The sequence below is a fragment of the Phyllostomus hastatus genome, unplaced genomic scaffold (assembly GCF_019186645.2).
Source record: "Phyllostomus hastatus isolate PE091 unplaced genomic scaffold, TTU_PhHast_1.1 phas_scaffold_93, whole genome shotgun sequence".
In the NCBI taxonomy this organism is placed as follows: domain Eukaryota; kingdom Metazoa; phylum Chordata; class Mammalia; order Chiroptera; family Phyllostomidae; genus Phyllostomus; species Phyllostomus hastatus.
This window is the reverse complement of record NW_025334042.1, coordinates 43,190,274-43,205,303: the sequence shown is the minus strand read 5'-3', so window position 1 is coordinate 43,205,303 and position 15,030 is coordinate 43,190,274. Positions and strand designations below refer to the sequence as shown.

The 15,030-nt window shown below is 34.6% G+C and overlaps 1 protein-coding gene across 4 annotated transcripts in view; it reads right to left on the bottom strand.

The window, feature by feature from the left end:
- The window catches only part of EPS8 (epidermal growth factor receptor pathway substrate 8), a 162,143-nt gene that overhangs the window by 55,807 nt on the left and 91,306 nt on the right, over positions 1 to 15,030 (bottom strand). For all 4 annotated transcript variants that reach the window (XM_045829797.1, XM_045829800.1, XM_045829798.1 and 1 more), the window contains exons 2-3: positions 11,134 to 11,213; positions 9,116 to 9,192 (exon numbers count right to left, since the gene is read on the bottom strand). In XM_045829797.1, the coding sequence (XP_045685753.1) occupies positions 9,116 to 9,192; positions 11,134 to 11,192 (136 nt within the window). In that variant the 5' untranslated portion in view covers positions 11,193 to 11,213. The remainder of the gene's footprint in view (positions 1 to 9,115; positions 9,193 to 11,133; positions 11,214 to 15,030) is intronic.

Genomic DNA, 15,030 nt, shown 5'->3' with positions numbered 1-15,030 from the left:
GAAAGCTTAAATGAAATGCATGAAAATTTGACCTAATACAAATTTTCACAATCTCAGAGGTTAACAAGATTATTAAGATTGTAAGGAAAAAAAGGCATTTTATAACAGTTTTATTAATCAGGGATCTACTATTTGGAAAAAGGACAAAAACTGGTTTGTAAATTTCATCTTTTAGTATACTGAGAACAAAACAGAATTATAAATACTGTCACAGACACTGTATTATATGAGTTAGACTATTAAAATAATAGGCACTGCAAGAAACATCTCCTTTCACAATATCCAAACTATGGAGAGTGTTAGAGGAGACTCAAAACGTGATTCAGTCATAGACTGCCATTAAATTTTAACAATTTTCACACATCTACAGAACAAACAAAAGTGAACTCAGACTTGTAGATATAAGCTGTTAGAAAAAATAAGGAAATTAGGTAGAAGGTAACTGCACCAAACTATTTTAAAAGTGAAAATAATCCCTTAATTTTCTTTTGTAAAATGCTGCAAAACCAAAATAAAATATAAAATATGCGGAGGCAATATTTTGCACTGGTTGCTTTCCAATCAAGCAAGTTGCTTATTTGCAAACTCACAGTTGCCTATTTCTTCTAAAGCAGAATGTTATGATAAAAAATCATGAAACAAAACAAAAATCTCTAAGTGGAAACCAGAGGATTTGTGATATTAGCCCTGGGACTGTCCCTAAGTAGGAGACCTCTGGGCCTCAGCACCCTTATTGTAAAATAAAAGGGTTAAACAAGGTCAAACCACAAGACCCCTCCAGTACTAAAATTCACTTTACACACCCCCATACAAACACACACACTCCTTAGCTTTCCTAATAAGCAATTTTTGAAATATAATTATGCTTCTTTCAGTTAATATAGAAACATTTAGCCCTTCCTATAACAGAAGTTGGAAGTTCTGCCAAAATGGAAAGCAAATCAAATACAAACATAAGTATGTATACAGACTCAGAATGGTAACTCATAGAATTACTTAAGAATGTCAATAAATTTTTGTTTAATAATGCTTATAAAAGTAATTATCTTTTCATTTACATTCATCTTAAAACTGAGATGAACATATCCATATGCCTTATATTACATCACTCTAGTATTATTCCAATATATTCTATTTTTGTTTTTGCAGCATTAAAGTTACTTAATAAAAACACACACACGACAAAGTGCAGTTTTTGCTACCTTTCTTTTTTTGTTTGGATGATGACCTGAAGAAGTATGATCCATCTGTTCCTACCAAGATAATGTGATCAAAAGAATGATCTGGTTTCACCTTAAATGTTCTGTTCCAATATGACAAAACATAAACCTTCACTTACATGACTGCATTCTACATATTTTAAAAAGTGAACAAGTATGATTTTTTAATTATCTTTAGTTAAGGGTTAGTCAATGTGAGACATTAACAAGTAGATAACAATTGTTGGGGAAACCATTATAACTTTTGAAATACAATATGTAATGTAAGGACATATCTAAGAAAAGTACTTTTACAAATAATCACTATTTCACAATCACTTGGCTCGTCTTCTACAACAACCCTCTATGGCGGACTCAGAACATGAAGGTAGTTCTATTTCCTTTGGTGAGACCTGAGGACAGCAAAAGAGATGGCAATAGTTGCCATGGTATCCAGTTATGCTATGGAAGCCCTAGGATGTTCAAATGCGTGACTTAGTCTCTCGGATAAGTGATAGGCAAACAGTTGAAGGTCAAAAATACTATTTTTTGTAATCAAATAATCTCATTATGAAGCAGTAAGAATTTGCTACCCCAAATTTCCTAACACACAGTTTCTCAATCACACAGAAACATCATTTACAGAACTAGAAAGCACTATCTATTGTAAATAGAATGATGTTAACTGAGTATTCTGATTGCCTAGAAAATATGGTGCTACCTCTGGCTGGCGTAGCTCAGTGGATTGAGCGCAGGCTGTGAACCAAAGCATCGCAGGTTCAATTCCCAGTCAGGGCACATGCCTGGGTTGCAGGCTGGGCCCCCAGTAACCGCACATTGATGTTTCTCTCTCTCTCTCTCTTTCTTCCTCCCTTCCCTCTCTAAAAATAAATAAATTAAATCTTAAACAAAAATAAGAAAGAAAATATGGTGCCATTTCCAATATTCCAAATTAAGAATCCATTTTAGGAATTCAAAAGTTGCTTTCTCTCTGATGTTATACAATAAATAAAAAGTACGTCTTATGAGAAAAATGTCCTAAAGTGTAGAATGCTGTACAATGGGTTTATAACTAAACATAGTTATAGTTATATAGCTCCAGTGATTTAAGTCAATGAATAAATGAAGATTAATATTAACATTTTAATAGGAAATTTTGAAAGAAGGCTTTTAAAAGGCAACTATAGTACATTTCTTTTTTTATGAGAATCATATATACTCTCAAGTATAGCTGTAAATATTAATTATGCTCCTGAGCTGCATTATCTCACCAAAAGTCTTAAAACAGTGTGAAAATCCTAAATAAAGTCTCAACGATACTCAAGATAAACCTTCTAATGACATAAATCACTTTCTCAAACAAAGATTCTCAACCCTGGCTTCATATTAAAATAAACTTTGAAAAATACCCCCACCATCCAGTTGTTCTAAGGTAACTGGTCTGGGGTGCAGTCCAGGTACCAGCATTTATAAAAGCCCCCAGGCAATTTTCATGTGCAGCCAAGGTTGAAAATCACCGCTTCAGAATCTGTGCAAATGCCAATTCATCCGCTATATTTTATGTCTTTAAATTGAAAAGTTTTCTTTCCAAATTAATAGTGTGAATCATAATGAAGTAGTGCATTAAATAACTGAAGGAATCTGGCAGCAGAGTTTTGGGTTTCCTGTGTTACAAGCTGCTCAACTCCCAATAAAAGAGCAAGTTTCAGTCTCTGTCTCTCGCTCTGAATCAATTCGAAGCAGGAACAAACTTTAATTGACTGCATAGTACCACTGGTTGTGTTTCACTATTTTTCCTAACAGATTCTATCCAATGGACCAGACAGAATATACAAACCTAAAGATATGAAATTAGGTGAGTTCAGCAAACAAGGATGAAAATGCTTTACATATCATTTTAACATTACTGAGTTGATATACTCCAGCAAAAATTGATATTCAACTTCCGGATAAGGAACATTATTTTAGTCGTCAATGGGCTTTGGGTGATTATGATATATACGAATATAGGTTCATCAATTATAACAATGTACCACTCTGGTGGGGGAGGTTAGAAGTGGAGGAGGCTATTTACACGCATGGGGGGTATATGGGAAATCTCTGTACCGCTACCTCAAGTTTCCCATGAACCTAAAACTGCTCTAAAAAATAGTCTTAATAAAAAATTAGGCTTCATTTAACTTTTCAGTTAGTACAATGTAACTATAACAATATGCAAGTCTCAGTATTTCTACTTAATTCCCTTTTGCCTGCATAACTATAGCAAGATTTGAAACAGCAAATATTCAGAAAATTTTTATTTTAAGTATTTGTCTCTGGAAAAAAAACAAAGAATTGTTTAATAAGTAAGGATTTGGCAATTAGGAAGGGAAAAATTAATGTAAAAGCAGCTGCTAAGTATTTCTTTAAATAAGACAAAGGACTAAGGTTCCGATTATTTTACATTAGAAAAACTTTGAACCGCCAGTGAAGGAGAATTCCTTTCCCACTATCTTGGTGTACCATATCCAGAGAGGAGAGGTGTTTAATGGGAATCCGTAAGGACTACTGAGTAGTAAGGACAAGTTCTCATTATTTAGGCAACAATAACCACAGTTTGGCAAATAGTGTCCGAACCAAGATAATGCTGTTAAAAACAAACAAGGTCAATTTTACAAAATTACATTATATAAGAATTTTACTTGCTAGTTCAACAAATTGTTAAAAAAACTTATCCAACGAGGAGAAAAAGAAGCTTCAAAATTTCCAGATAAGTTGGGAAAATTGCCCAACTATCCTTTTGAGTCACATGCTCTGGCACACTGAAGCTGAACAGTAACTCCACCGCTGCCCAACTTCCTGATAATAATTCTGGGCTGTTAACTTCTTAAGAATAACAAAAAAATTATTGTTCAAAAATATAACTAAGTGTTTTTCCATGTAAAATAAGTAAAATGTGTATTGTAAATAAGGAGAGAGAAAAGAGAAATGAGTTCAACTGTTCAGTGCCACTTAAATGTGTAAGAGATTGCTTGGTTTTCAATTTTGACAATTAAACAGACTCTCTCCAAACCAAGACCAGGAGAATGAGAGGAAGATGGGCACAAAAAGAAAATTTTGTAGAGTAGATATCTATTAGTAGAAGTGGGATATTCCAAAATTTTACTCTGAAAAAGGTGAGTTAAACACTGTGTAAAAACAAAGGGAAATGTACAGTCAAGTCAATCACAGAAACTGCCGTTTACAGGTTACTTACACTTAATTCTAATCAGTAGCTCCCTGAGAAGAAAAAAGAAAAGCAGGAAAAACACAAGTATAGTTTCCTACTTGTTAACATCACAAAAAATTTCAAACTTAAGGCTAAGTGAGACTTGAGAGTATACATCATAGTTATCCATTATTACTTGGCCTCCCCCAAACACAAATCTCAAGAGTTACTGCGAATGTTGATAATGAAAACAAAGTATTATTAATTGGTAATTCTGTGAAACTTGAGGTTTTTTTGGAGATATGACGAGTGAGACTTTAAACAGCTGATTATTTATGGTAAATGTTCATATTCCAAATTCAGCAATATCTAATTTAAAGGGAAGTTACTTTTGCAGGAAGTTCATCTATTCGGAACACAGCCAAGGATCTGTACTTAAATAAGTCCTCTGAATGACAGACAGATATGTCACAATGTCTATACATTAAAAGCTGCACGTATTAATGAATAGGTTCTAACAAGAGAGACTGAATTCCTCATTCAGAATCTATTTACTGACAGGAGTTTCTATCTAGTGTCTCAGCCCATGCACATCAAAAGCAATGATTAAAGCAGGCAAGTTAACAATAGGGAAAACTGAAAGGCCTGGGGTCCATTCAGATGGAAGAGGCAGACCCACATATTCAAAAGTGAAGATTCTGAATGTGGTGTAAAGGTAAGGAATGTGGCCTTTGAGCACATGCAGTACACTAGTTAGTGCCCACACCCAGGACCCTATGAGTCACTAACAAGAGATTACAGGGTCTACACCCTGATGAGAAGGAATGTTTAATACAATCAACAAGTATTTCCCTTACAACATTATTTTTTAAGTTTTAGTGCTTAAAGACTTTGACAAACAGCCTAGCTGGAAAAATATATATTATATATACACAATATTTTTTTTTAAATTCTGGGATAACAGTAGCTAAATGATATATTACCATTGTAAGTGGAGAAGAAAAAAATATTATTTATCCTCTTAAGCAAAACGTCCCTGGTGTCAGAGACTCTAGTGATGCAGAGCCTCCCACATGATGGCTTTGAAATATCTTTGAAGAAATGACAAAATATGGTTATTAAAACTGCAGCACATTTTAATTGTTTTCCTTGAATAAATTAAATTAAAACACATCCAAAGAAAGCAAATTTACTGTCATAATTATGTTATTCATTAAACATGTATAGGTTTATAAAAATAATTTGTAGAATATAAGCTTAGAAATATGCCATGAAGATTACCTCTTGATCCTATCAAAGTATCATTGTGCTCATTTAGATGTATTAAAATACTAAATTTGAGGGCCTTCACTAAGCCAAGGATGCAGGACTAAAAGTGACTCCTATACTTCCCACTGCCACGATAGACTCATTACTTGTATTTTCTCATACGATCTTATCACAATATTATTATTTTTGTTCTCTATTTTACAGATGAGGAAACTGGGGCCCACAGGTTAAATCATTTGCTCAAAACGGCAGGCTTTGGTAGTGCACCGTGTCTCAGCTACAGATCACTGGGCCTCCGACAGCATGCGCCCTCTCTCATCACGTGTCTGACATGACGGTGTCAGACTGAAGAGGGCTCTCATGAAAGGAGCAAGGTGCATGAAACTCTCACTACAGTATCTAGCCTGCAGTCAGGGTGTAAAACACAGAGGCCATTATTGTAAAACTCACGTTCCAAAGAAGTTAATGTACCACCCATGAAGGCAGTTAATTCTTGAAAGATCTATCCAACTAGTTTAATACCTGTGAAAGGAGAAATTTTACAGAAAATGTATACAATATGATAAAATAAACTACATTACAAATTTCTCCTTCACAAACTTTCTAGTTATAAAAAGAAAGTTCAAACTACAAAGGCTAGAAAGCTAAACACTCCCAATGTTAACTAAATGCAGTTAAACTTTCAGGTAGAAGTTGTTTATTGCAAAGGTTTGTTCTAAACACGCATACATTTCACTATTGCCATCACCTTTCTATCCATTCATTCCACAGGCACTGACTGAGAGTCTGTTGGAAAAAAAGGCATGTGTGTGTGTGTTTGTGTAACACACACAAAAGGCATGTGAGTGTGTTGGGAGGGAGTGGCAGGTATTACATACAAAGGGACAGAAACATTATCTGCAACTTCCAGGAACTTAAAACCCTCTTACCTGTAAGCCCAATACATTGCGGAGTCCTCTTTATTCCTTATAAATGCTTCTTGATTTTGCCTCTCTTTATAGCCTCTGTTTTACCTATACACTGTTCATTTTTATCATGTGACATAAAATTAACTGTCATTTCTTACAACCAAGATTTTTAAAGTTATGTGACTTTGAGAAATCACCTCACCTTAATAAAGGTTGCTTGCTTTATATGTAAAAGGGGGAAAATAAAGGTTTACTGCCCTAAAAGCTAAAGATTTTTAATCCTCGAATCTATGATTTTATGAAGTTGCTGCTAATGACATTAAAATTTGCAGACAAGTCCTACTCTTTTACCCCTTATTCCTTTCTTATCTCCCTGAAAACAAACCTTTGGGCCTGAGTTATTTGTGAGAAGATTAATACTCTTTCTGTTTAAAAAACGTCTTAGGGCTCTTACACAGATGTCTGATTCACCTATTCCTACCCATATGCACCAAATTACCCTTAATGCCGTTACTAAAGAGACCCAAGATGAATGTGACCTATTACTACTCCTCTGATTAAAACACATCAATGGCTAATCATTCCCTGTAATCAATGTCCAATTCATTAGTATGATTCTTCCTAATATGGGCCATGCTTGTTTTTCCAATCTTATTTCCTAATGCACCACCCTGTATGCTCCAGGTAACACCAAACTATTTGTAGTTCACTAATTCATTATATTCATTCCACAAGTATTTATTGAGCATAAATTATACATTAGCCACTGTGCTACAGCTTATTGAATCCTGAAGTACACATGGCAAAGATCGCCCACTGCTATAGAATTTAGAGTCAAGTTTTAAAAGAGCGTACGCTGCTTTTTACAGCACCCTCCGGCCCTGGCCCTCCCCATACCCCCCACCCTCCAATACCCGGCGAACAGTACTTAACTTTCAGAGTTCACCGCAAAGCTCAGCTCTTCTACCTGACCACCCCCTCCTCCCCGGTGCACCTTACACACAGTCCCATCCAAGCTTATTTAGCTCTTTATTAGGACAATACATTTGCTAGTCTACCTCCTCACCAAAATGGTGTACAAGCGATGACCCTCTCTTATTCATCTTTGAAATGAATGAAGGGACATGGAAGTGGATGCTATGATGATCAAGGCCAAGTGCACAGACTCAATTAAATATTTCTCTAGAAATGAGAGGCTGAAGAAATTATTTATTTTTACCTTTTTTAAAAAATCACAGTTTCTTAAAGTCATTCTCTAGACTACAAGTGCCTTCAAGTCAGGGATCATATATCACTGGCCCTGCTTTAAGCACAATTAACCACAAAGTAAGTTATTTGCTGAATACATTCTCTAGATCTACAATTCTCAACTACTGGGCCACAGTAAGAATGTCACAATATAGTACTTGACAAAACTGAAGGCCACACAAACCGGACTGACAAGGCCAGAAGAAAATGTCTCCGTGTATGGCACAAAATCAATTTTCTCAATGTATAATTTGAGTCCTGAAGTGTAGTCACTGAACATATAGGCAGAAAAAGACTTTTAAAAAACCTTAGAAGTTTTCACTCTTACCATAGTCAAGGCATTGTAGATCTAGGTAATGTTAAAAAAAATCCAAATTTAGAAAATGCTGTTGGTTCCCAGATAACAATAATAATAATAACATGAATTAATAATAATAATAGCAAATATAAAATGTTTCCTACCAGTCAGGCACCATTCTAAGCATTTTACATGTAGTAACTCATTTAATTCTCATATGAACAAAATGAGGCAGCTCCATTATACAGATAAGCAAAAATGAGATAGAGACAAGCAAAATAACTTGCCCAAGATCACTCAGCTAATAAACGGTAGAAATGAATTTGAACCCAGAAAGTCTTGCTCCAGAGTCTTTGCTCTTAACCACAATCACATTGTGATTCTTTACTGTGGTACAGTATTAAAAAGCCATAGAAGTCCAGTAAAAGCAAATGCCTTCCTAAATGTATGTGGTCCCCAGCTTGTTTTTAGTAATAACTTTTATAATCAAAGTTTAAAACACATTATTTATAATGTGAGGCCATCTAGAGAGAACCATGGAGGTTACAGAAGAATTGGGGAGAAAGCCACTTGCATTGCTGTGCAGAATGAAATCATATAAATGCTACTGGGCATACTATAAAACTACCCCAAAAGTTCAAGAACTAGATGGAAGAAGTTCCATCAACTGCCATCCTACAATCAACTGGATCAGTCACAAGGATCAACAAGCCTATCATAAGTAATTAGGTGGGGAAATGCACCTAAAGCATTGGGACCATGCAAAAGCCTCCTTAGAAAACACTGAAATGCATCATCTGTAGTTCTAATACACCAGCAAGCAGAGATCACAGCTTCAGTAGTTTTTGTAAAAACTCTTTTTAAAATAATTCTTATTTATCACTACTTCATTCCAAAGAATACAAAAGAAAGCATGGGCTCAAACTATGAAATTGAAAATTTTATTTGTAAAAATAAAAAGTGATTAGAAATAGAATTATACTTGTATCAAAAAAATTAAACATACCATAAAGGGCCTTTGCACTTGTTTTTGAACTTTGTTCTCGGTCCATCTGGGAAAAGGTGGACGATGAGCCGTAACCACTGTAATAAAAACAGTCATTGTGTTGGGTTAAAGTCTAAAGTAAGTTAAAAATAATTCAAAACTGCAAATAAAAGTTTCAATCATGCACAATCATCATGCACAATTCCAAGCACAATCATCATGTGCTGTGAACAAACATACTGAATTGACGCTAACTAGAATTGACAAAACAAGATAGCTTGTGTTCTGGTGAGGAGTCAGGACACAGAACATAAACCATGCCACCCAAATGAGGCCTCAGGCTGGTGTGAACCACAGCCTCCTCTCAGATGCCAAGTGAGAGCTGTGGCCAAGAAGATTCACCAAGGTTGAAAGTGCCTCAGAAGAGTTGAAGTTGGCCATACTAAACCAAGTTCAGAGCAGCGATCCGGTTATACAATGCTTCCTGCAACCCAAGCTAGAATGAAATATTCACTCTTTTCACAAATATTTAAATGCAGTTAACCAACATAACACTTGATCACCAAATTTGATCAGCTTTACCTTATTTCAAGCCTCCCGTTCCTAATACATTATATGAAGTAAATATATTATCTAAATGTTTACTTAGTGTTCATTTTTTCAGTAAACCTTTATTAAGCCCTAAGCCAGAAGAATATGTGGCATGGGGGTTAGGGGAACAGAGTACTATTAATAAAACAATGAAAACAGTTACAACGGAATGTGGTATCTGGATAAAACTAATAGCTGTAACATGCAGGATCAAAGAAGGGCTAACTTTTTATCAGGATGCCCAAGAATTTGCAGTCAAGTTGACATTTAAGAAGAGTCTAAAAAAAGGAAAGAAGTTCTTCACACAAGTGGAGAGGTAGGTGAGGAAACGGCACCTGGCCCTGGCCCGGGAACAAGCGTGATGTTTGCGGGAAAATGCACGTCATGTGATGTGCCCGGTCAGATCAGAAGGACTTGAGAAGTAGAGAAGGCAAATAGAGGGCTTAGTCATTTAAATTTTTATGCTCTAGGTATAGCAAATACGTTTATACAAGGAAGTGACATGATCCAGAACTTGTTTTAAAGAAGACATTCCAGGAACTAATGGCAAGGTGACCAGATAGAAAGATGCTGTAAAAATTCAGGCAGGAGATAATGGCCATAAATAGGGCTAGAGTAGAAGGAATAGAAGAAAGGGATAGGAACAAGAGTTCTTTAATAGAAGAAACTGTTATAAACTCCTAATTAAATGGACATTTGTTGTAAGAAAAAGGAAAAAATCAAACCAAACTTTCTGGCTTGCATAACTGATGGACAAGGAAAGATGGCACCTGACATACCCCTCCCTGCCCCATATGGGATTGTTTCTTACTGACCAACACTAAAGACATTTGCAATAATCTTTGTAAAAAGAAAAAGGGAAACATAATTCTTTACAATGTGAGTTACCTAGTTTTGAAAAATGAAGAGCAAACTATATACCACAAAGGCCTAAAATAACAATATTAATCACAATGTGTAAGGCAATGGCCACTTAAGTCAGGGTGGTGATTTCAAGTTCTACCTGGAACCACAGGGTTAGTTTTGTTTGTGTGCCTGATCTTTTTGTGTTTTACACAATGGTTAGTATTTTTGTAGAATGGACTAGATGACACTTAACTCTCCTCAAATACCAAAATTTTATAAAGAACATTAACAGAATGCTCCAGAGAAAACTCAAAGCTTTGAAGCAGAGTATACACTCAACTATAAGAAAGCAATAAAACTTCAAATACCAGGACAGAACATCTTCTATTAAATTACTATCACTGGAGTTGGTATTACTTAATCATTTTTTTCTTACCAGAAACAACAAACTTATGTTAAGACATATTAGCATTATAAAGATATTATGTATTAACGAGGAACGTACTACAAAAGAACTAAAACTAATATTTTCATTAAAAATATAAAATAAAATAACCAAATTTTTAAAAACCAACAAATTAAATATAAACCTTCCAACTTACTTCATTTGAGATGCATACATTCCAAAACCACTGGGATGATTAGAAATATGACCATTCATCGTGGCTTTCAATCATATGTTCTAAAAAATGAAAGGTACAAAGATTGAAGGCAATAAAAGGGTCAAGACACCTCAGTTTCACAGTTACTCATTCAACAAATATCTGTCACTGCCAGGATGGTGCTAGAAATACAAGGACAAATACCTCTATCCTCAAAGAGCTCAGGCACAAAAAGTACAAATGGATATATAAACAAAGATCCAACTGACATTTAACATTAATATACTAAAGTTGTTAGAAAATTTAGGCAAGTTAAAAAAATCTAAAATTTAGCACTGAATCCCCTAAGTATATAGGCTTAAACTAATAATCAATTGTCAGTTTCATGAAATTATACTGTTTATTGTTTCATTTTAAACTAACAAATTAATTCCATTAAAAAACTTCAAAAATATTAATATAAAATACATAAAGTACAAAAGGGAAAAATATCACCCTAAGTCCTGTCATTTAAAGATAATCATTTAACAGTCCTGTCAATTTCCTTCCAGTCTTTTTTCCTGCAGCTATTTTTCTTTTCTTCCTCCCTCTCCCCTTCCTTCCTCCAAAGCACTTTGGTTAATATCTTATACATACATACATACTTGGATACATCTTATTTACAAGATGTGTTCATTTAAACATTCTTTTTACCTTTCATAAAAAACAATTTTAAAAATTAACACCAGATATTTAAATTCAGAAATGATTTTTAATCTGTTTCACAAACTGAACAAATTCCCTTCAAACAAGATAAGTAAAACTTCCTTGTTGCCAAATTAAATGATCTTTTCTTTAATCCTCCTAGACCATACTGCTTACTCTGATTTATTTTAGTTCACTCCTGGATACTTGGTGTTCCCTAGGTTCTATGGCACAAAACTAAACATTTTGTGTATTGTCTTATTTTTCTGACTTTCATATATAGAGTAAGGGGGGGAGTAGGTTTATAGTTGTAAGTATACAAAACACAAAGTTTATTCTCTTATTATTATTTATTAATTATTATATTATTTTCCCTACAAACAACTGTAAACCTACTTTTGTCCCACCCTGTATATTATATTACTATGTCTTCTCAATAAATCAGAGGTAAGGAGGACATATCCTAGCTTCCTTATAAGACACTGGTAAAATGACTATTATGTGTCAGGTACTAGCAAGGTAAAGAAAATAGACAGCCCCAGCTTTGGGCCAAGAGTCTAGTGGAAAAAAACAGACATGTGAATAAATGTAAAATTAAAAATTGTTGTTACCTTTAAAACAGAAAATTCAGAATGACATAGAGGGTATATAATTAGGGAACTTAATTCAGATTGGGAAGGCATAAAAAAGTCTATATTAAGAAATGATAGTCAAAGCCTAGTAATTTCAAATTAATTCTCATTCTTCAGATGTGTTCAATCACAGTGCTCTCAGGGAAGCTTTCACTGACTTCCGTGAATAAATAAAAACCCACTATCAGACACTCTCAACACTATGAACAATTTTTCAAAGCATCTACCAGTTATATTTTTCATTTGTTTGAATTAATTACTGACTCTTCACTAGACCATAAGTTCCATAAGGGCATAGACTTTTGTATGATAAGGGATGTTTCTCGGGCAATAAGAACAGCAGCAGTGACCTGACCAGGGTGGCTGAGCTGGTTGGAGCATCATCCCATTCACAAAAAGGTTATGGGTTCGATTCGCAGGCAGGGCACATGACATGATTGGGTTGTGGATTTGAAGCAACCAATCAATGTCTCTGTCTTTGATTCTCTCTCTCTCCCTCCTTTCCTTCCCCTTTCTCTCTCTCTAAAATCAATAAATACATCTTTGGGTGAGGATAAAAAAATAAAAAGGAGTAGCAGCATGGATATAATATGTGTTCGTTAAAAATGTATTCAAAGCAAGAAAAAAGGAAAGTCCATGTCTCACTCTTCAAAGCATCTACTGTATTCTTAAAGTGACAAATTAATCCATATGAAACACAGAATATAAGTCTCAACGAATGTGGCTCTATTTGAAACCTTCTAGAAGTTCCGAAAAGGGAAAAGCCATGCCAACTGCCATAATTTTTGCAAGTGCTGGAACTTGACATAGATCTAAAAAATGTTAGGATCTATGAACACTCAAGCTTTCCTAATTTATAGCTTAGAAGCAAATTTCCAAATTAAGGCACAAAGAAACATTGACCTGTACCCTAGATAAGTACTATATTTATAAAATTATATTATAGCTATAAAAATTGTATTACATTTGTATTAAATTAAACTATTCTATTTTTATTGCTGTTTGTTTCCCTTCTTCAATTTATACTTTGATACAGTGGTATACAGATAAAGCATTTCTTAAGGGAAAAAAATGAAACCCTGATTTATAGTGCTTACTAATTGCCATGGTAATAATATTCCCACCATGGCCCATTTCAAGATATTACTGGTTTAACCGCAGTTTACAAAACTCCTAAATTATTTATAATTGGATCTCATAAGCTACAGAATCCAGATAGAGCACATCACTATCACATTCTAGAAGTCTAACCAGCATAGAGGACTGGAATAACATTATGAATCTAGAGCTAATGGTTAAGACACAGGCATTCATATTTGAAAGGCTGGAATTCTAACTCTATTTCTGGCACAGACTAGCCTACACAAGTCAATTAAATGTCCATCTCAGTTTTCTCATCAGTAAAATGGAGGTAATTATAATTTCCGGTCTTCATAGCTCACAGGGCTAGTGAACGATCAAATAAGATAGATATATGTGCAACTCTTTCCCAAAGTTAAAAAAAAAAAAGTTCTTTTTCAAAACAAGCTGGTTCATTCAGATTTAAACCCCTAGGGTTTGTAATGATTTTGATCTGGTTAGCATTTTAAAACCATAGCGGCTGGTTTTAATAAAAAGTGATAACCACAGCATCTCATCTTTTTCATGTATAATTCTTCATGACAGTCAAATAAATGCATGGTTTGTGCTGTGTTTTTTAAATAGAGATCTGTCAGAGTAAGAGAGCATTAGAAAAGGGAATAGAAAATGTTGATCTGCTAAAGTGAATTTTAAATGTAGAAACTTTTGTCATTTGGTGATCATAGTTTCACTTGTCACAATGTTCATGTAGCAATATACAGGTTTTCAAATATTTATTTTGTAATATATCTTATTGATTATGCTATTACAGTTCTCCCATTTTTTTCTCCCCTTTATTCCCCACTGCTCTGTACCACACCTCCCACCAGAATTCCCCCACCTTGTTCATGTCCATGGGTTGTACACATAAGTTCTTTGGCTTCTCCATTTCCCATACTATTCTTAACCTCTGCCTGCCTATTTTGTACCTACCATTTATGCTTCTTATTTCCTGTAGCATTTCCCTCATTCTCCCCCACTCTTCCCTGCCGGTAGCCCTCCATGTGATCTCCATTTCTATGGTTCTGTTCCTGTTCTAGTTGTTTGCTTTATTTTTGTTTTCAGTTCAGTTGTTAATAGCTGTGAGTTTGTTATCATTTTACTGTTCATATTTTTTATCTTCTTTTTCTTAGATAAGTTCCTTTAACATTTCATATAATGAGGGCTTGGTGATGATGAACTCCTTTAACTTGACCTTATCTGGGAAGCACTTTATCTGCCCTTCCATTCTAAATGATAGCTTTGCTGCATAGAGTAATCTCAGATGTAGGTTCTTGCCTTTCATGACTTGGAATACTTCTTTCCAGCCCTTTCTGACCTTCAAAGTTTCTTTTGAGAAATTAGCTGATACTCTTATGGGAACTTCTTTGTAGGTAACTGTCTCCTCTTCTCTTGCTGCTTCTAAGATTCTCTCCTTCTCTTTAATCTTGGGTAATGTAATTATGATGTGCCTTGTTGTGTG